The 23,398-nt window shown below is 43.3% G+C and overlaps 1 protein-coding gene across 4 annotated transcripts in view; it reads left to right on the top strand.

Annotated features, from left to right (window-relative positions):
- The window catches only part of LOC139582508 (serine/arginine repetitive matrix protein 1-like), a 26,028-nt gene extending 7,853 nt beyond the window's left edge, over positions 1-18,175 (top strand). The window contains exons 1-4 of one of the 4 annotated variants that reach the window (XM_071412574.1): positions 16,546-16,702; positions 16,789-16,844; positions 16,938-17,241; positions 17,356-18,175. In XM_071412574.1, the coding sequence (XP_071268675.1) occupies positions 16,947-17,241; positions 17,356-17,933 (873 nt within the window). In that variant the 5' untranslated portion in view covers positions 16,546-16,702; positions 16,789-16,844; positions 16,938-16,946 and the 3' untranslated portion in view covers positions 17,934-18,175. Of the gene's footprint in view, positions 1-16,545; positions 16,703-16,788; positions 16,845-16,937; positions 17,242-17,355 lie in introns of those variants that run through there. The other 3 variants (XM_071412575.1, XM_071412576.1, XM_071412577.1) reach the window with 3 other exon arrangements.
- The last annotated feature ends 5,223 nt before the right edge of the window (positions 18,176-23,398 follow it).

Here is a 23,398-nt window from a genome sequence, read left to right as displayed (position 1 = left end):
ATTTTCTTATGAACTGTAACTGAGTAAATTTGTTAATTGTTAGATTTGTTGAGAAGAATCTTAAATAAAATCTTTGTTTCAAATGTTTTGGTTACTACATGATCTCCCTCTTGCTCTTCAGTATTGGTAAAGGAATGTTCCTTTGTCTACAGAAGACCTTTTCCCGCTAAAACTATAATGTCCAAAAAGTAAACACGGGAACAATATTTATAACATCCGAATGTTTGGAATGGCCAGTGGGGATCTAAAGAATAATCATGTCACATTGTTTATTTTATGACGTCATTAATGATATCAAGAAAAATACTGTAACTCGGAAAGTGTACACATTTTATCCGTCAAGTTTCCCATCCAATACGTTGTCTGTGATATGAAAATTGATGAAACTATATTTGTTAAGATAGGAAGGTGATTTTAGTTTCTATTGAGAATTGTTTTTCAGATAAACTATGCACAGTGACTAGACACGCCACGAGTGATGTCAGAGTTCATGTCAGCATGACGGAACACCCCCTTTGGCCAAAGTACTTAAAAGTACTTGCTAAGAATTAACATACCAGACCAGAAAAGCATGGAGTATTAGCTACATGTGGGAAATGGTTATTAACCCGAGGTGAAGAAGATAACTCCCAGACCTGAACATTGCCAGTCTGTAACTGTGCGTGTAAAGTGCTTCAAACTGACTAAAGACAAGTGGGTAGGATAAAATCCCATCTCAGATAATCATTGGTGCATCTGAATATCTGCTCTGAAAACACTCCACTACAAGCACAGACAACTAAGAAGAAGGACAATGTGGCCTCTGGTGGAATATCAGAGCCTTACACCCACGGGAGAGTCCACCGAAACAAACTTTCGTGAGTGCGTGGTTCTGACCGAGATTGACGACAAACGAAGGGTTTCAACACGTAAATACATTAATTTTGTTCTTACCCCAAATGGGCGGTGGTTCATGTGCAAGGTATATGATTAATGTGAGAATAGTTATAGATTGTATAATCATCAAAGCTGGGGTTTTTGCAGATCCAAGAAGATTATGACTCTTCAGAATGAGACTGATATGAGGTAATGATTAATATGTGACTGTTATCAATATTTAATTCGGGAGATGGTAACTCATTAATAGTTTCATGGTTAATTTTAATCAGGTAACAATTAAACATAGTTAGTGGATTAAATAAATAACAGTCATCACATTAATTAAAGTCACATCACGACAAACGATATGTATTGGTGCATTTAAATCAACATCTGTATGTGCCTCACTAAATCAAATCAAATCAAATGTATTGGTCACATACACATGGTTAGCAGATGTTAGTGCGAGTGTAGCGAAATGCTTGTGCTTCTAGTTCCAACCAAGCAGTAAGTAATATCTAACAAGTAATCTAACAATTTCACAACAACTACCTTTTACACACAAGTGTAAAGGAAGGAATAAGAATATGTACATATAAATATATGGATGAGCGATGGCCGAACGGCATAGGCAAGATGCAGTAGATGGTATCGAGTACAGTATATACATATGAGATGAGTAATGTAGGGTATTTAAACATTATATAAAGTGGTATTGTTTAAAGTGACTAGTAATACATTTACTACATTCAAATTTTCGATAATTAAAGCGTTTGTTTAGGAAAGTGATCCCCTAAAAGGGATCCGTAGCGCAGTGAAGTTAAAGTGGCTAGTTATACATTTATTACATCAATTTGTCCATTATTAAAGTGGCTAGTTATACATGTTTTACATCAATTTGTCCATTATTAAAGTGGCTAGTTATACATGTTTTACATCAATTTGTCCATTATTAAAGTGGCTAGTTATACATGTTTTACATCAATTTGTCCATTATTAAAGTGGCTAGTTATACATGTTTTACATCAATTTGTCCATTATTAAAGTGGCTAGTTATACATTTATTACATCAATTTGTCCATTATTAAAGTGGCTAGTTATACATGTTTTACATCAATTTGTCCATTATTAAAGTGGCTCGAGATTTGAGTCAATATGTTGGCAGCAGCCATTCAATGTTAGTGATGGTTGTTTAACAGTCTGATGGCCTTGAGATTGAAAAACGGCTTCTGTCTCTCGGTCCCAGCTTTGATGCACCTGTACTGACCTCGCCTTCTGGATGATAGCGAGGTGAACAGGCAGTAGCTCAGAGGTTGTTGTCCTTGATGATCTTTTTGGCCTTCTTGTGACATCGGGTGGTGTAGGTGTCCTGGAGGGCAGGTAGTTTGCCCCCGGTGATGCGTTGTGCAGAACTCAATACCCTCTGGAGAGCCTTACGGATGTGGGCGGAGCCGTTGCTGTACTAGGCGGTGATACAGCCCGACAGGATGCTCTCGATTGTGCATTTGTAAAAGTTTGTGAGTGTTTGTGGTGACAAGCCAAATATCTTCAGCCTTCTGAGGTTGAAGAAGCGCTGTTCCGCCTTCTTCACCACGCTGTCTGTGTGGGTGGACCAATTCAGTTTGTCCGTGATGTGTACGCAGAGGAACTTAAAACGTTCCACCTTCTTCACTACTGTCCCGTCGATGTGGATAGGGGGGTGCTCCCTCTGCTGTTTCCTGAAGTCCACGATCATCTTCTTTGTTTTGTTGATGTTGAGTGTGAGGTTATTTTCCTGACACCAATTCATTTCAATTCAAGGGGCTTTATTGGCATGGGAAACATATGTTAACATTGTCAAAGCAAGTGAGGTAGATAATATACAAAAGTGAAATAAACAATAAAAATGAACAATAAACATTACACATACAGGCGTTTCAAAAGAATAAAGACATTACAAATGTCATATGTGTCAGGACCCGGTGCGTGAAACAGTCACTAATACTCGGCAGAACCCAGAAGATGAGGCAGACACAGCAGTACTAGAGATGGTGGTTTAATTAAGAACAAGATCTTCAGGCAAAGAATCTAAATCCACAAAGTCCAAAATAAAGCCAAGAGGCAAAAAAGGGATATCTTCCAAAATACAAAGAAAATCCACAAAGTGGTAAGAACAGCAAGGGAAAAAACAAAACCTCAAAAGACTAATCCAAAACACTCAAGAACAAAACCAGAGAACCTCTGGAAAATCCAACAAGAGAAAAATATATGTTCACAACAAGGCTTGGGCTGGGGCTGGGTGCTAACATACAAACACTGAGCAAGGAACTGAGGAACACACAGGGTTTAAATACTAACAAGGGAACGACCTACAGGTGCAAACAATAATTAGAGCAAGAAAAACAAAAGGTACAAAAAAGGTGCAATGGGGACATCTAGTGACAAAAAACAGAACAGTCCTGGCCAAAACCTGACAGAATCCCCCTCCTAGGAACGGCTCCTGACGTTCCTACCAGCCTTCTCAGGGTGGAGGGCCCTGAACTGACGAATGAGGTCAGGATCCAGTATGTCCTTGGCAGGAACCCAGGAGCGCTCCTCGGGACCGTAGCCTTCCCAGTCCACCAGATACTGCCAGGACCGCTGCACCCGGCGGGAGTCCAGTATCCGGTGGACGGTAAAAGCCGACTGGCCTCCGATGACACGGGGCGGAGGGGGAGGTCTGCCTGCCGGGATAAGGTGAGAAAAAACAACAGGTTTTAATAACGAGATGTGAAATGTGGGATTGATCTTAAGGGATCTGGGTAAGTGCAGGCGAAAAGTAACAGGATTGACTCTCCTGGCAATCTTAAAGGGACCGATGAATCTCTGGGACAGCTTGCGAGACTCCACCCATAGCGGTAAGTTTTTTGTTGAGAGTCATACTCTCTGGCCAGGGTACAGGGTAGGACCGGGACGGCGACGTCTGTTGGCTTGTCGTTGGTACTGCTGTGAGGAACGCAGAAGATTAAGACGTGCCTTCTTCCACGTAAGCCGACAGCGTCTGATGAACCTCGAGGCTGAAGGCACTCTGACTTCTGCCTCCTGGTCCGGGAACAATAGAGGAGCATAGCCAAACTGACACTCGTGCGGGGATATACCAGTGGAGGAGGAGCACAAGGTGTTGTGCGCGTACTCGGCCCAAACAATGAAGGATGACCATGTGGACGGGTTGTTGGAAACCATACATCTGAGGGTGGTTTCCAGCTCCTGATTCATCCTCTCAGTTTGGCCGTTGGACTCCGGATGGTACCCTGAAGATAAACTGGCCGTGGCCCCTATGAGTTGGCAGAAGGCCTTCCAAAACCTTGAGGCGAACTGGGGACCTCTGTCGGAAACCATATCTTGCGGGATGCCAAAGACTCGGAACACATGGTTAATCACCAACTCAGCTGTTTCCTTGGCAGAAGGCAATTTGGTCAAGGGAACAAACCTGGCCGCCTTAGAAAACCTGTCGATGATGACTAGGATAGTAGTATTACCATGGGACGGAGGAAGGTCAGTAATAAAGTCCAACGAGATATGGGACCAGGGTCGGTGGGGAATAGATAAAGGGTGAAGGAGTCCTTGAGGGCGGAGGTGAGAAGATTTGCCCTGGCAGCACACGGGACAGGCCTTGACAAAAGTGGCAACATCTTCTTTTATGGTGGGCCACCAGAACTTACGCTGAATGAACTCCAAGGTGCGACCTACGCCCGGGTGACAGGTGAGGCGAGAGGAGTGCCCCCACAGAAGGACTTGGGATCTTGCTGCCTTGGGAACAAACAACCGATTGGCAGGACCTCCTTTAGGACCCGGTTCGATGGCTTGAGCTTGTCTCACGGTATCCTCAACTTGCCACGAGATTGGAGCCACGATCTTAGCGGCAGGAAGAACAGTCATGTCAGTATCTTCTCGAATGGCAGGAGAGTAGACTCGTGACAAGGCATCCGGTTTGAGATTCTTCGACCCGGGTCTATAGGTGAGGATAAACTGGAATCGGCTGAAGAAAAGAGACCATCGAGCTTGTCTGGAGTTCAACCGCTTCGCCTGTTGGATATACTCCAGATTTTTGTGGTCCGTAAGCACTTGAAACGGTTGAGAAGCCCCCTCGAGCCAGTGTCTCCATTCCTTCAATGCCATCTTAACCGCTAGGAGTTCACGATCCCCCACATCGTAGTTCCTCTCGGCCGGGGTAAGCCGGTGAGAGAAGAAGGCACAAGGATGAAGCCTCTTGTCTTCACCCCTCTGAGACAGGACAGCTCCAACACCAACCTCTGATGCGTCTACCTCCACCACAAAAGGTTCATCCGCCGTCGGTAGTGTCAGGATGGGAGCAGAGAGGATGCGCTGCTTGAGTCCTTGGAAGGCCGTCTCAGCTTCTCTTCCCCACAGAAACCTTGTGTTGCCACCCTTGGTTAAAGCTGAGAGAGGGGCTGCCACCGAGCTGAAGTTCTTGATGAACTTGCGGTAGAAGTTAGTGAAGCCCAGGAAACGCTGAACTTCCTTAACGGACTTCGGGGTGGGCCAATCCGCTACCGCCCCTACCTTCTTGGGGTCCATCTGGACTCGACCGGGTTCCACTACAAATCCCAGGAATTGTACTCGAGAGGAATGGAATTCACACTTTTCCGGCTTAACTTCTTGCAACTATAGGGGGTGCTGTTCCGCATTAGCATATTTGGGTCTCCAAATTAAACTGCCTCGTGCTAAATTCTTGATCGTACAATATGCATATTATTGTTATTATTGGATAGAAAACACCTTCTAGTTTCTATAGAAGTTGGAATTTTGTCTCTGAGTGGTACAGAACAATATCTACAGCACTTTTCATGACAGGGGTCAGATTCCAGAAATTTTTACCCCTGATCTGGAGTCTGTTTTTAAGGCGACAGTGAATGCTATGAAGAAACCGACACTGCCTACGTCTTCCTCTGGGTGTCTGTACGTCATCACGTTTTGAATGGAGTCTATTGCACAATCCCAGCCATTATAAAACCACAAAATGTATAGGGACCGCCCTTTCTCGTCGCGCGCCTGAAGCGTGAAGGACATCGGACTTGCCTCATTCCAAATCCTTGTCTAACCAGCAATATTTCTCCGGTCATGTTTTCAGTCGTTATAGTTGTTAAAAACATCATAATGTAGTTAATTTGAACCGTTTTATAGCAATTTATATCCGTTTAGTGCGATTTTGAGGAATTTCTTTGTTGTGCACTCTGAAACTTTGGACACGTTTTGGGGTCCCGTTCGATCGTTAGTGGATATTTCGAAGGACAGAGGACATCTATCGACCAAAAGACGTTTATAACATAGAAAGGATACATTGCCCAAGAATATGATGGAAGATCAGCTCAAAGTAAGCAATATTTAATATGATAAATCGTTGTTCTGTCGAAATATTTTAAACGCATATTTCGCCATTTTGTTTGGTATAGCTTCACTTGGCGAACCCTGTATTGAAAAGTAAGGATAATTTTAAAAATGTAAATCAGCGGTTGCATTAAGAACTAATTTGTCTTTCGATTCCTGTCAACCCTGTATTTTTTAGTCAAGTATATGATTAGCTTTCGATTAAACTAGATCACTCTGAAAGCTGACGTTCCTCATTTTGAGGCTTGAGTTGTGACTATTTCCATTGTATAACCACGGTTTTGTATGGCTAAATATGCACCTTTTCGAACAAACTGTATATGTATGTTGTAAAATGATGTTACAGGAGTGTCATCGGAAGAATTCTGAGAAGGTTAGTGAAAAAATTAATATATTTTGGCGGTGATTACGTTATAGCGCTCTTTGGCTGGAATCGATGCTCTGGTAACGTTTGCACATGTGGTATGCTAACTTATCGATTTATTGTGTTTTCGCTGAAAAACGCTTAGAAAATCTGAAATATGGTCTGAAATCACAAGAACTGGGTCTTTCCATTGCTATGCTTTGTCTATTTTTATGAAATGTTTTATGATGAGTAAATTGGTCATACACGTTGCTCTATCTAGTAATTCTAGTCGATTTGTGATGGTCGGTGCAATTGTAAACTGTGATTTCTACCTGAAATATGCACTTTTTTCTAACAAAAACTATCCTATACCATGAATATGTTATCAGACTGTCATCTGATGGTTTTTTTTATAGGTTATTGGCTATCAATATCTTAGTTGAGCCGAATTGGTGATAGCACCTGAAGGAGTAAGAAACTGATGGAGTTAGAATAGTGGTGTATTTTGCTAACGTGTTTAGCTAATAGATTTACATATTTTGTCTTCCCTGTAAAACATTTTAAAAATCTGAAATGGTGGCTTTATTCACAAGATCTGTATCTTTCATCTGGTGTCTTGGACTTGTGATTTAATGATATTTAGATCTACTTGTGAAGCTATGCTAGCTATGCTAATCAGTGTGTGGGGGGGGTGGGGGGTGATCCCGGACCCGGGGTAGAGGCTCGTGAAAGGTTAACGTACAAATGGCTGTCTAGGAGGCGTTTGAGCACTTGTCTGACATGCTTAGTGTGTTCTTGAAGGGAGCTCGAAAAGATGAGGATGTCATCCAAGTAAACAAACACGAAGATGTTAAGCATATCCCTAAGCACATCGTTTATGAGCGCTTGGAACACAGCCGGGGCGTTGGTCAGGCCGAAGGGCATCACCAAGTATTCGTAGTGACCAGTAGGCGTGTTGAAAGCGGTCTTCCACTCGTCACCGGGTTTGATCCGCACAAGATGGTATGCGTTCCGCAGGTCAAGCTTAGTGAAGACCACTGCTTCCTGGAGCAGCTCAAAGGCTGTGGCCATAAGGGGTAGCGGGTAGCGGTTACGGACGGTTATGGCATTAAGTCCCCGGTAGTCGATGCAAGGACGTAATCCCCCGTCTTTTTTGGCCACAAAGAAAAACCCTGCTCCCGCCGGTGAGGTGGATGGACGCATGAGGCCTGCTGCCAGAGCGTCCTTGATGTAGGTATCCATAGCAGCTCGTTCGGGAGGAGATAGGGAAAAGATCCGACCCCTGGGGGGGCAGGTGCCCGGAAACAGGTCGATGGGGCAATCGTAAGATCTATGGGGTGGTAGTTTGGTGGCCCTCTGTTTGCTAAATACCGGTTTGAGGTCATGGTAACACTCGGGAACTCGGGACAGGTCGATGGATTCTAGAGACTCGGGAGGGGAACTCGGGGAACTTGGGAAGATACAAGTGGCTTGGCACGTAGGACCCCACTGCTTGATAGTGCCCACAGACCAGTCGATGTGAGGGTTATGGCTGTGAAGCCAGGGGTATCCGAGGACGAGAGGGAACTCGGAACACGAGGTCAGATGAAAGTTCATCACTTCCTGGTGTTGGGAAACTGAAAGTCGCAAGGGGGTAGTGACACGAGTGAGAAGTCCAGATCCCAAACGGCTTCCATCCAACGTAGTAACACTTATGGGGTCACTTAGAGGATCAGAGGGAACGCCATTCTCCTTCGCCCAGACACCATCCATAAAGTTACCTGCGGCTCCAGAGTCTACCAAGGCTTGAAGGGGAAGCTCGTGGTTGTCCCAGGAAAGGGTAACTGGAATAAGCAGGCGGGAGTTGGATGGATGGGAGGAGGTTATGTTTCCCGTTACAGTCCTCCCAGGCCTGCACGGGAGAGTGCGTTTTCCCTGGAGCCCGGGACACGTGGAGAGGAAATGGCCCGTTTTGCCGCAATATAGACAGCATCGCTCCCTTATCCGGCGGTCTCTCTCAGCCTGGGAGATGCGTCCAACCTGCATGGGTTCCGGTGGAGTCAGCGAAGATAAAGGTGGAGACTCGGAGCTGGGACCGATAGGAGCTAGGGTGAGAGATCTACGGTTGAGCTCTCTCTCTCTCAGACGCTGGTCTATGCGTGAAGCCAACTTGATCAGGGACTCGAGGTTGTCCGGTGGTTCCCGAGTGGCCAGTTCATCTTGGATGGTGTCGGAAAGACCCTTCAAAAAGCACACTGTGAGCGCCTCGTCGTTCCAGCCACTCGCTGCTGCCACCGTGCGGAACTGGATGGCATAGTCCGTCACGCTGCGCCGACCTTGGCTGAGAGTCAGGAGCTGTTTGGCTGAGTCAGGACCGCTGGTGGGATCTTGAAACACTCGCTTGAATTCTTCAGCAAAGGTAGAATAGCTGGCACAGCAGGGACTTTGGGCATCCCACACAGCAGTAGCCCAGGCTAGGGCTTTTTCCGACAGCAGGGTGATGATATATGCTATCTTGGACCGGTCGGTGGGAAACGACGAGGGTTGCAGCTCGAAGGAGAGAGAACATTGGGTGAAAAACCCCTTACAAACACTCGGATCACCTGAGAACCGTTGGGGATGCGGCAGACGAGGTTCAGCCAGGGGGTTAACTGCCACGGGCACTTGAATCTGATGAACTGGAGCAGAAGCGGTTGCAGGGGAAAGTTGATCAGAAATCTGTTTTATGGAAGTCATCATCTCCGACAGAAGTTGAGAATGTCCAGCCAGTAAGGCCTCTTGCTGAACCAGAGCAGCTTCGTGACGTTGGACAGTCCCCTCGTGGTGGGACAGCATGGGAAAAAAGTCCTGGGTACTGGCTGCCTCTGGGTTCATATTAAGGGCTCAGTGTTTCTGTCAGGACCCGGTGCGTGAAACAGTCACTAATACTCGGCAGAACCCAGAAGATGAGGCAGACACAGCAGTACTAGAGATGGTGGTTTAATTAAGAACAAGATCTTCAGGCAAAGAATCTAAATCCACAAAGTCCAAAATAAAGCCAAGAGGCAAAAAAGGGATATCTTCCAAAATACAAAGAAAATCCACAAAGTGGTAAGAACAGCAAGGGAAAAAACAAAACCTCAAAAGACTAATCCAAAACACTCAAGAACAAAACCAGAGAACCTCTGGAAAATCCAACAAGAGAAAAATATATGTTCACAACAAGGCTTGGGCTGGGGCTGGGTGCTAACATACAAACACTGAGCAAGGAACTGAGGAACACACAGGGTTTAAATACTAACAAGGGAACGACCTACAGGTGCAAACAATAGTTAGAGCAAGAAAAACAAAAGGTACAAAAAAGGTGCAATGGGGACATCTAGTGACAAAAAACAGAACAGTCCTGGCCAAAACCTGACAATATGATGTATATATACAGTGTTGTAATGATGTACAAATGTTTAAAGTACAAAAGGGAAAATAAATAAGCAATAATATGGGTTGTATTTACAATGGTGTTTGTTCTTCACTGGTTGACCTTTTCTTGTGGCAAAAAATCTTACTGCGGTGATGGCACACTGTGGTATTTCACCCAGTAGATATGGGAGGTCATCAAAATTGGGTTTGTTTTCTAATTCTTTGTGGATCTGGGTAATCTGAGTGAAATATGTGTCTCTAATATGGTCATACATTGGGCAGGAGGTTAGGAAGTGCAGCTCAGTTTCCACCTCATTTTGTAGGCAGTCTACACATAGCCTGTCTTCTCTTGAGAGCCATGTCTGCCTTTCTAAATAGCAAGGCTATGCTCACTGAGTCTGTACATAGTCATAGTTTTCCTTAAGTTTGGGTCAGTCACAGTGGTCAGGTATTCTGCCACTGTGTACTCTCTGTTTAGGGCCAAATAGCATTCTAGTTTGCTCAGTTTTTTGCTCAGTTTTTTGCTCAGTTCTTTCCAATGTGTCAAGTAATTATCTTTTTGTTTTCTCATTATTTGTTTGGGTCTAATTGTGTTGCTGTCCTGGGGCTCTGTGGGGTGTGTTTGTGTTTGTGAACAGAGCCCCAGGACCAGCTTGCTTAGGGGACTCTTCTCCAGGTTCATCTCTCTGTAGGTGATGGCTTTGTTATGGAAGGTTTGGGAATCGCTTCCTTTTAGGTGGTTGTAGAATTTAACGGCTCTTTTCTGGATTTTGATAATTAGCAGGTATCGGCCTAATTCTGCTCTGCATGAATAATTTGGTGTTCTACGTTGTACACTGAGGATATTTTTGCAGAATTCTGCATGCAGAGTCTCAATTTGGTGTTTGTCCCATTTTGTGAATTCTTGCCTGGTGAGCGGACCCCAGACCTCACAACCATAAAGGACAATGGGTTCTATAACTGATTCATGTATTTTTTGCCAGATCCTAATTGGTATGTTGAATTTAATGTTCCTTTTGATGGCATAGAATGCCCTTCTTGCCATGTCTCAGATCGTTCACAGCTTTGTGGAAGTTACCTGTGGCGCTGATGTTTAGGCCAAGGTATGCATAGTGTTTTGTGTTCTCTAAGGCAACAGTGTCTAGATGGAATTTGTATTTGTGGTCCTGGCGACTGGACCTTTTTGGAACACCATTATTTTGATCTTACTGAGATTTACTGTCAGGGCCCAGGTCTGGCAGAATCTGTGCAGAATATCTAGGTGCTGCTGTAGGCCCTCCTAGGTTGGTGACAGAAGCACCAGATCATCAGCAAACAGTAGACATTCTAGTAGGGTGAGGCCGGGTGCTGCAGACTTTTCTAGTGCCCGTGCCAATTCGTTGATATATATGTTGAAAAGGGTGGGGCTTTGTGTGTTTCTTGCCTATTTTAACCGCACACTTGTTGTTTGTGTACATGGATTTTATAATGTCGGATGTTTTACCTCAAACACCACTTTCCATCAATTTGTAAAGCAGACCCTCATGCCAAATTGAGTTGAAGGCTTTTTTGAAATCAAAAAAGTATGAGAAGACTTTGCCTTTGTTTTGGTTTGTTTGTTTGTCAATTAGGGTGTGCAGGGTGAATACATGGTCTGTTGTATGGTAATTTGGTAAAAAGCCAATTTGACATTTGCTCAGTACAATGTTCTCACTGAGGAAATGTACGAGTCTGCTGTTAATGATAATGCAGAGGATTTTCCCAAGGTTGCTGTTGACGCATATCCCAAAACAAATTTGTCTCCACGTTTGTGGATTGGGGTGATCAGTCCTTGGTTCCAAATATTGGGGAAGATGCCAGAGCTAAGGATGATGTTAAAGAGTTTTAGTATAGCCGAAGGGCCCCCACATCCTCCCTGTAGGCCGTCTTGTCGTTGTTGGTAAACAAGCCTACCACTGTAGTGTCGTCTGCAAACTTGATGATTGAGTTGGAGGCGTGCATGGACAAGCAGTCGTGGGTGAACAGTGAGTACAAGAGAGGGCTGAGAACACACCCTTGTGGGGCCCCAGTGTTGAGGATCAACACGGTGGAGATGTTGTTTCCTACCCTCACCACCTGGGGGCGTCCCTTTAGAAAGTGGGGCAGGTGAGATGCCTTTGGATATATGGTGTAAAAAATGCTCCTTAGCTTATTGGGTTGAAAGGCTGTGAGGTTGAGCATCCCACTGCCACGGTTCTAGATGAATGTTGGGAATGTACTAGTAGACAAGGTAGTGGTTTTGGTTGGACAGTTGGAAAGCTTGCTGATGAGTGGTTTGAGGGAGTTGGAGGTTGGCCCTTCTTTGGTAATAGGGGATGTTCCTCCATGGTTACACCCAGATCCTGTTGTTGATCTAACCTTGGTAGAGAAAAGGAAATATCTGTCAGAAGTCAGTGTAACTGGTTGACAATTAAATTGGTATACGTTTTTTATGCTTCTATACAGCTTTTAACAGATGGCTCCAAGGACCCTGATATTGGTCCCACAGGAGCAGTTGTTTACCTTCCTGAATTTGATGTGCAGATATGTAGAATACTAACAGATGAACTGTCAGTGTACTAAGTTGAACTGTTGGCGATAATAGTTGCCCTCCAGTGGGTGGAGGACGTAGAACCTGTTAGAATTATAGTATGCTCAGATTCTCTGTCTGTATTGAATAGTTTATCATCTGGTAAATTTAATAGGAGTGACCTACAATTGGAGGTATTCATGTTATTGTGGAGAATTGAGAGAATGGGTGTAGTGAGATTCTGCTGGGTCCCAGCACATACAGGTGTTGAAGGGATTGAAATTGTAGGCCAGTTAGCCAAAAGAGTTCTGAAACAAGATATAACTGACATTAATGTTCCACTGGGTAGAGGTGAGGCCAAATGGTAGATCAGATCCATTTTGATAGATGAGTGGTAGAAGAGATGGGACTCTGAGCACAAGGGCCGGCATTTATATGCCCTAAAAAAAGAAAGGTCGGTGGGCCAAGATTCAAATGTCAGATTATGACGGAAGAGGTGGTGTTTGCTCGATTGCGCTTAACATTGTATATTGAACTCGTCAATACATCTGGTTGGCAAACATGTGAATGGCATGCGTCTGGAGTATATGGTCGATGAAACGGTAGAGCATGTGTTGTTATATTGTTGTAAGAATGTTGAAGAGAGGGAAATATTGAAGTGTCCCGTGTGGCTCAGTTGGTAGAGCATGGCGCTTGCAACGCCAGGGTTGTGGGTTCATTCCCCACGGGGGGGCCAGGATGAATATGTTTGAACTTTCCAATTTGTAAGTCGCTCTGGATAAGAGCGTCTGCTAAATGACTTAAATGTAAGTGTAGTTAGAAAGGGATTTGGGGGATGGGGAGGGTCTGTTAATAGAGCTATTTTATTGTATTACACCTATGTTTATATCCACAATGAAATATTACCTATATTTCTGAAACTCTTGTCTATGTCATCGTGTCAGCTAAACTGGATGCCGTGTCAGAATTAAAACTACTTGACAGGCTCACCGTTGAACTCGTCATATTTCTTCTAGAATCCAGAGGACATAAAACAATATCAAGGAAAGATAAATATCGATTTAACGACACGACACGTACATATTTTAATATATGCTGTTCATACTAATGCGAAAATACTGTTCTTTTTGAAAGATTTCTCACAAAAACAAGCGTATCTCTGTGAAATATCAATGAAGCACTGAGCGTACCACAAGCTCTGATTTTCAAAGGCTTTTACATTTAATTCAGGTCTTGTCATGTTCATTTTCAGACCCGCGGAAACAACTTTGAAGACAACCACCACAATGTGTACATTTAAAAAAACAAATATGGGAGAAAATTTGATTTGAGTGTAATTACCCTTTAATTCAAGTGAGCAGGCACCGAGCACTGTTGTTGGTTTAGCAGTGTTTCTGTAGCACAGGCACATAGCACTGTTGTTGGATTAGCAGTGTTTCTGTAGTACAGGCACCTAGCACTGTTGTTGGGTTAGCAGTGTTTCTGTAGTACAGGCACCTAGCACTGTTGTTGGGTTAGCAGTGTTTATGTAGCACAGGCACCTAGCACTGTTGTTGGGTTAGCAGTGTTTCTGTAGTACAGGCACCTAGCACTGTTGTTGGGTTAGCAGTGTTTCTGTAGTACAGGCACCTAGCACTGTTGTTGGGTTAGCAGTGTTTCTGTAGTACAGGCACCTAGCACTGTTGTTGGGTTAGCAGTGTTTGTGTAGCACACATGAGATGGAGTTGGAAAACAAAAGGCCACTGGATTGATGCAAGTTGTCATGATATCATTCTGACAGGTCAATCTGATAGGCTACTTTTTAGCTGTTTAACATTTAATAGAGAAGGTTTTTTGGAAAGACAGTTAGGTCTATCATTACCATAGCTATATTTTTTTAAACCTGGACCATTTTTCTTCATATTATGAGGCATGTCTTACCTTGCTTTAAAGTAGCCAAGACAAAATACTACCATAGAAATGTTGAGGGAAATATTTTATAAACTCATATGTGCTCCCTTATTGTTCAAATCAACTTTCTTTCAATGTCTAGCATTCATTGTCTGACTGCGGATTGGTGCTTATCACGGGTAGGAGGCCGTTCCTAATCTTTCTAGAACAAAAGACATACCTGCTATGTGCGGATGAACATGACTTTGACTGACAACTTGACATTGAGCCAATCAGAGAGCACGAAACTCCACGTGGGGGAGCGACAAGGGAAAAAAAAAATAGGGCGCTTGTCATCAGAATTGTTCTACTTGAAACAAACCTGCATAATACAACTTTTTTACTTGAGCATGTCTTTATATATTTTATGTCTAGCTAAGAGTTTTGTTTGAAGAGAGATATTTTGTTGAGTTTGGTAATATACACTAGCTTATTAGTTAGCTATCTAGCTAGCTAACATTAGCTTGCTAACTGAGCAAGGCAGTCACACACACTTCATATGAAACTAATGGTGTGGTGAGTGCATGATGTTAGCACAACAGCTAGCTAGTTAGCGAATCAAGGTAACCATTTAGATAACTTTAGCCAGGTAGCTAAAAACATGTCTCTATGGGCTGTATGCAATTATGGAGAGTGGATAAAATAGTTTCTTCGTCATCTTGCTAGCTAGTTATCTAGATGTGGCCATCTGACTAGTATCAATAAGGTCTTTCTACAACACCAGCACAGCTAGCTAACATTGACTAGACCATAAAGCAACACACACAGACATGCATTGCCAACAAACGCTACCTTCTGGTTGGGAATATTTTAACAAAGCTGAGTGGTTGACGACTTCACAATCTTTTCTGAGTGAACATAAAAGAGATTGACTGCCGACCCTCAGAGATTGACTGCCGACACTGTTCGGAGGTTTAAATACTAATCGGCAGGCAAACATTAGACAATCCTACCGGTGTGTCTGAGCTGTAAGGGATATTACCATCTGTCCAAATATCTGTATATGAAACTGCTCAAATGTGAGGTGCTGCAGAGGAGCTATAGGAGGATGGGCTCATTGTAATGTCTGGAATGGAATTGATGGAACATAGTTACCAATATGGTTGATATGTTTAACTCTGTTCCATCAATTCCATTCCAGACATTACAATGAACCCATCCTCCTATAGCTCCTCCCACCAGCCTCCTCTGGTGCGGTGCGCATTTTAGAACATTCTGCATAGGCCTACCGCCATGTGCACATTCATACGCTTAAAATGTGAAGAAATAACAGTTTGAAGCTAAACATTCTGATCTGTTCCATCAGCCTTATGAATTGATACAGCATACACCTCCACTATACTACTTTGATACACATCAGTGGGGATTAAGCATTGAGTACACGAAAAGTCCATTGAAAACAAGGTGGTATACCTGCGTATAGCCTCCATTACACCACTGACTGTATGATTTGAAAAGGGTACTCCTCCCTCACTGCTTTTGCCCGTTCACATCACCTTCCTTAGACCGGTGCACCGCGGCTCAGGTTAGTAAAACTCCCTCACAGGATCCATTACAAAGGCACCCCAATTCTGATATTTTCTTCACTAATTAGTATTTTGACCAATCAGCTCTGAAAAAGATCTGATGTGAAAAGAGCTGGTGTGAAAAGATCTGATTTGATTGGTCTAAAGACTAATAAGTGGAAAAACGATTAGAATTGGTCTGCCTGTGTAACACAGCAATAGGTCACTTTCTACAGCTAAGGTGATGCGACGCAACGACCAATGGTTGCGTTCCACGTCATCAACTGTGTCATCCATTGACATATGATGTGGTTAGCTGATACTTAAAATACCTATCAAGGAGATGTAAGATCTGTCAGACGTTTGGTGTCTTTCTTTTGTCGTACAATCATCTCTGTTGTTCACCATACGTCAACGAATGACTCCTGTTGAAAAACAATTGGCTCAATCCGGAATGGGTGGGTAGCGTTCACTCTTTAAAACAGTCGGATTGGTCCATGATGTGCAAACTCCACCCTCCAGCACACCAGTTCACACCAGCTGAATGAAATCCAGAGCACCTAATCACAATTGGGAAATTGGACCATTTGAAATGAAATTCATTGGCTGACAGCTGTACATAATTAGCCAGCCAAGTTAGAAGGGTCTGGGATTCCTTTATGAGGTGCAACCAAAACAGCTGTTAGAAATAGCAACAGGGATATTCTGGCATGGTGTCTGGCTAGCATTAGTTCTGAATAATACTGTTGTGGTTTTGATCACTAATATGGCTGTGACTTCTGGACTCTCTTTGAGGTTAGTTTTTCAATGTATTCATCTGGTTGGTTTACCTTGTATTAAAGTGTTCACTGGTTATTTATGTTTAACTGTCTGTTTTGTAGTGTTTCTTGGATTTGTTGCCTGCTAATTGGAGGGATAACGTGTTTTACACTTAAAGGTGCGTTTTGGTTTACACTAATTCAGCTCAAATCGGTCTAGTTCCGATAGTTTAAAGCTGGCATTTTACCACAATGTTTTCTTTGTTTCCTAGGTAACGCTCATGGGCATGCTGCCTACACTGGACCTGAACCAACTGGAACATCTGCCCAAGCAAGTGTGGTGTCTGGTCCAAATGCCAAAGCTACTGGCCACAATGCCCCGTCAGCAAGAGCTACTGGCCACAATGCCCCGGCAGCAGAAGCTACTGGCCACAATGCCACGTCATCAGAAGCTACTGGCCACAATGCCACGTCATCAGAAGCTACTGGCCACAATGCCACGTCATCAGAAGCTACTGGCCACAATGCCACGTCATCAGAAGCTACAGGCCACAATGCCCCGTCAAGTGAGAAGTCAGGCCCCGGCGCCTCAGCAGAAGCGTCAGGCCCCGGCGCCTCAGCAGAAGCGTCAGGCCCCGGCGCCTCAGCAGAAGCGTCAGGCCCCGGCGCCTCAGCAGAAGCGTCAGGCCCCGGCGCCTCAGCAGAAGCGTCCGGCCCCGGCGCCTCAGCAGAAGCGTCCGGCCCCGGCGCCTCAGCAGAAGCGTCCGGCCCCGGCGCCTCAGCAGAAGCGTCCGGCCCCGGCGCCTCAGCAGAAGCGTCCGGCCCCGGCGCCTCAGCAGAAGCGTCCGGCGCCTCAGCAGAAGCGTCCGGCGCCTCAGCAGAAGCGTCCGGCCCCGGCGCCTCAGCTGAAGCGTCCGGCCCCGGCGACTCAGCAGAAGAATCCGCCGCCTCAGCACAAGCGTCCGGCCCCGGCGACTCAGCAGAAGAATCCGGCGCCTCAGCACAAGCGACAGGCCCCGGCGCCTCAGCACAAGCGACAGGCCCCGGCGCCTCAGCACAAGCGACAGGCCCCGGCGCCTCAGCACAAGCGACAGGCCCCGGCGCCTCAGCACAAGCGACAGGCCCCGGCGCCTCAGCACAAGCGACAAGCCTTCAACAGACGGCCCGACCACTCAACTAGGGAGATCATAATTTGGATTGCCCAACTCCTTAATCGTCTTTCCCATGTTACTTTGCCTCCTTTTGAAGAAAAGGGCAAAGGTAACTGAGGTGGGGAAATGTGCCAACTAATGCGCTTGTTTGAAATGAGGATCTCCTTCACTTGACAATTGTTTACAGGGGTGGACAATACAATGGTATTAATTGTTTGTATAACCATACGACAAAGATTAACTTCTGATTTGCCGATATTGCTGACAAACTTTTAGGTTCTACGGTTATGCTTTTGATTTAGGCTGGTGTTCCTGCTACTCTTGCATGATTTGTTCAATAAACAATTTGACTTTCAAAATACCTTGTCCTTCAAATATGTTCTTCTGCCTACCATGTGCTTGCTGTTTAGGAACAGACTTTGGGCCTGGAGTAAAAGGGAATGTGGTTCACAACACTTGTGTAAAAAGATTTGTTTAGCATTTGAACTACCAGAAACAATGCTAAAGTTCTCTAAATTGTCACAGCTCCCTCATATGTTCATACTTTACCTGTCCCTTTTTGTAGGTTGTTTGATTTACAGTAATCTGCCTTTTACCTTCAATGCCTGAAGAATGCGAATGCAGTTAACCTCATCGTCCCATTTACCTGTCACTAACCTCTCCCAGGGACGCTTAAGTTTCTCCTTGACCTTTCTCAGAAACACTTAACTTAGCGCTAGGGGTCAACAAAAAAAAAATCTTAATAACGTTCTCATGGTAAACAGACATTTTCTCTGGCCCAGATCGTAAAATATTCATATAATTTACAGATTAGGATAAAACACTAAAGTTTCCAAAACTGTACAAATATTGTCTGTGTATAACAAAACATATTCTGCAGACAAATCTAACCCGGAAGTTATCATAAAAAAATCTTTCCAGGACCGTCTTCTATTTAAAGGGGTATCAACCAGATTAGTTCTCCAATGGCTTCCTCAGGCTGGGACCAGGCATTAGACTGTCAGGCTTTTATTTTGAAAATTGAGTGATTTTTCAAAAGTAGTCAGGTGTCCTCCGAATAGTTCTTGCACGCGAGAGGAGCTCTCCATTTTCCTTTTGTCTCTAAATGAATAGGTTATGGTCCGGTTGAAATATTATCGATTATGTTAACATTTCAGTGATACCCATCCGGGATCCTCATCAAAAAAGCTGACTAGCATAGCCTAACGGGACAGGGATATCATATAATTTTCATGAAATCACAAGTCCAATACAACAAATGAAAGAAACATCTTGTGAATCCAGCCATCATTTCCAATTTTTTTAACGTTTTACAGCGAAAACACTATGTATTTCTATTAGCTAACCACAATAGCCAAACACACAACTGCATATTTTCACCATGTTTCCACCACATAGGTAGCTTTCATAAAACCGACAAAATAGAGATATAATTAGTCACTAACCAAGAAACAACTTCATCAGATGACAGTCTTATAACATGTTATACAATACATTTATGTTTTGTTTGTTTCTTGGTTAGTGACTATATCTTTATTTGGTCGAATTTGTGATAGCTACCTATGCAGGAAAAAAAATGGTGGGAAAAAAAGTTGTCTTTTGCTATGGTGGTTAGCTAATAGAAATATATATTGTGTCTTCCCTGTAAAACGTTTTAAAAATCAGAAATGATGGCTGGAACATAAGATGTGTATCTTTCATTTTGGTGTCTTGGACTTGTGATTTCATGAACATTTTATTATATGATATCCCTGTCGCTTTAGGCTAGGCTATGCTAGTCAGCTTTTTTGATGGGGGGGATCCCGGATCCGGGTTTGTGACTCGTTTTAATCAGGGAAAGGTGACCAGAATCATGACCGAATACAAACAGTGTAGCTTTTCCCTCCGCAAGTCAATCAAACAAGCTAAGCGTCAGTATAGAGACAAAGTGGATTCCCAAGAAAGCTAAGGTAACTGAGCTAAATGACTACCGCCCTGTAGCACTCACTTCTGTCATCATGAAGTGCTTTGAGAGACTAGTCAAGGACCATATCACCTCCACCTTACCTGACACCCTAGACCCACTCCAATTTGATTACCGCCACAATAGGTCCACAGACGATGCAATCGCAATCACACTGCCCTAACACATCTGGACAAGAGGAATTCCTATGTAAGGGAACACCCCCCTGAAATGGACCAAAATTAATGGGATCTTATTGGCACCGTACGGACCACCGATGTACAATACCACTCATTTGGATGCCGTTTCATTCAAAACACATTGCAAATGCCATTCGGCAAATGCCAAGTGTAACACTGCAAAAATCCAATAGATGGTGCGCGCCATCGTAAATGTTCTTATTGCAAATGTAACACAAGTCAAGACCCAAGAGTACAATTTTAAAAATATGTGCATTTTTTTTTCAAAAACGTATCACCCCTTAACAAAGTGCGTTCTGGAACATTTTTTGAAATTCTTTCGATTCTTTTGTAAATTTTACATGTATAAGAAGTGTATGAACATACTTTTATCATATTTTATTGTCCATTTGCAATATGATTTCATAGGAAGTCAAAAGTCAAAGTCAAAAGTCAGTGAACCATTGCCAAATGCCATAAGAAATGCAATATGAAAGTATTGAAAGTGCCAAATCAGGATGTTATGTCCATTTGCCATGTACGATCATAGGAAGTCGGTTTCCAAACCCAAAAGTCAGTGAACCATGTCCAAATGGTATTTATACTGCCCAAATGATATATAGCACTACGTTAAGCCATGAATAAACCTAGATGGTCTATTTGTCATGTATGAAGAGGGAGAATTGGGACTCGGTTGTTTTTTAACGATTTTTTGAAAAACGTCCAAAATGACCAGGGGCCTGGGTGGGGGGTGCTCCCTACCCGCCGTAGACCCCTTGCTCCCACCTAAAGGCGTTAAAAAACATTTCAAAAATGTGCTTCTGGTAACCCAATCACCAGGTGCACGGCTGTCCATTTGCAATATGTTTCAATGGGCATTTACCATCACAAATTTGACATGCTCAAAAATACTGCAGAAATGCAAAATTGACTGGCCCGATGAGTTCGGGATGGACAGGCAGTGATAGTGGTTCCTCTCCATCGCTCGTTGTGTTGATTTCATCATCTCCATTTGGTGATGTTTTTTCACTGTTGAATCACATTGCAAATGTACTGTCCATTTGCAATATGTTTCAATGGGCATTTACCATCACAAATGTGACATGCTCCAAACTTCCGCAGAAATGCAAAAATTGACTGGCCCGACAAACTCGGGATGGCCGGGAAGTGATTCTGGTTCCTCTCCATCGCTCGTTGGTGTTGATTTCAGAATGCCATTTTGGTGATGGTCTATCATTGTTTAAGCATATTGCAAATGGACAAAAGTCAGCCAGCAAGTCACCGTCCATCAGTCAATTAGATATCATTCTGACAACAAACTGATACAAACTGACACCACACCCACTTATTCCAACTCGTTTAGAAGCCAACTATCACATAATTCAGAGCAGGCCCATAATTCACAGCGCCTTCTGTTTAACTTCTTTATGGCTGAAGGGGCAGTATTGAGTAGCTTGGATGAAAGGTGCACAGAGGTGCCCATATTAAATGGCCTGCTCCTCATTCCCAGTTGCTAATATATGCATAATATTATTCATATTGGATAGAAAACACTCTGAAGTTTCTAAAACTGTTTGAATTATGTCTGTGAGTATAACAGAACTCACATGACAGGCAAAAACCTGAGAAGTTCCACTTCCTGTTTGTATTTTTTCTGGGGGTGCCAATTTTCAACCAAGCTCTCATTGAAATCACAGAGGGATATTGATGAGTTTTCACTTCCTACGGGTTCCACTAGATGTCAACAGTCAATAGAACTTTGTCTGATGAATCTAATGTGAAGGGGGGCCGAAGGAGACAGGAATTAGTGAGCTCTGACAGGAGGTGATCACACGCGTTCACGTGTGAGTCAGCTCCGTTCCATTGGTCAACTGAAGTCGATGAAATTCTCCGGTTGGAACGTTATTCAAGATGTATGTTAACAACATTCTAAAGATTGATTCAGTACATCGTTTGACATGTTTCTACTGACTGTAACGGAACGTTTGGACATTTCGTCACGTTATAGTGGACGGTAGTGGACGCGCTTTGGGTTTGGCGTTTGGTAAACATGTCCAAAGTAGCTAATTTGACATAAATAACGGACATTAACGAACAAATCAAGCATTTATTGTGGACCTGGGATTCCTAGGACTGCATTCTGATGAATTCATCAAAGGTAAGGAAACGTTTATCATGTATTTTCTGGTTTCTGTTGAGTCCAGCATGGCGGCTAATTTGGCTATTGTTCTGAGCTCCGTCTCAGATTATTGCATGGTTTATTTTTCCGTAAAGTTTTTTTAACCTGTTTGGGCGGCAGCCCGACACCGGTACACTTATGACAAGAGCCAGCTCAAAGTGCAGGGCGCGAAATTCAAAAGATATTTTTTTTAAATATTTAACTTTCACACATTAACAAGTCCAATACAGCATATGAAAGGTACACATCTTGTGAATCAAGCCAACATGTCCGATTTTTAAAATGTTTTACAGGGAAGACAAAATATGTAAATCTATTAGCTAACCACGTTAGCAAAAGACACCACTTTTTTTTACTCCAACAGTTTCTTACTCCATCAGTATCTATCACAAATCCGACCAAATAAAGAAATAAATAGCCACTAACCAAGAAAAAACTTAATCAGATGACAGTCTGATAACATATTTATTGTATAGCATATGTTTTGTTCGAAAAATTTGCATATTTCAGGTATAAATCATAGTTTACATTTCAGCTACAATCAGAAATTGCACCGAAAGCAGCCATAATATTTACAGACACCAACGTCAAATACCTAATTACTCATCATAAAACATTTCTGAAAAATACATAGTGTACAGCAATTGAAAGACAGGCATCTTGTGATTCCAGACAATATTTCCGATTTATCAAGTGTTTTACAGCGAAAACAAAATGTAGCGTTATATTAGCGTAGCCACAATAGCCAGAAACACTTGGGCGCCGACGACCAGTTCACATGCACGACAGATATTAGAAATAGCATCATAAAATGTTTCTTACTTTTGGTGATCTTCCGTCAGAATGTTGGACAAGGTGTCCGTTGTCCAGAACAGTCGTTGTTTGAATCTGGAACGGCAAATATCCCTCTTCATTTAGCATGGGCACTAGCCAAGTGGCACGGATCTCTCCAACGTCAACAAAGTCAGAGAACGGAACACGGCAAAACTCCCGAAAAATTTCAATAATCTGATTAAACTATATTGAAAAAACATACTTTACGATGATATGGTCACATGTATCAAATAAAATCTAAGACGGAGAAGTTAGTCGTTCATAACGACAGCTAAAAAGAAGGCAAGTCCATGTCCTCTTTGCGCGCTCCAGAAACAGGAAGTGGACGGTCACGTCAAAGAAAGAGCTGTAATTCCACCTCAGACCAAGATAAACACAAAAAAAAATCTTTCACAGCCTCTTGACCAACCAGGGGAAGGTGTGTGAAGTGTACGTAGCCTCTTACGTC

This window comes from Salvelinus alpinus, chromosome 8, assembly GCF_045679555.1.
Source record: "Salvelinus alpinus chromosome 8, SLU_Salpinus.1, whole genome shotgun sequence".
NCBI lineage: Eukaryota > Metazoa > Chordata > Actinopteri > Salmoniformes > Salmonidae > Salvelinus > Salvelinus alpinus.
Note: the sequence above shows the minus strand (reverse complement) of the source record. Positions and strands in the feature narration are given on the sequence as shown.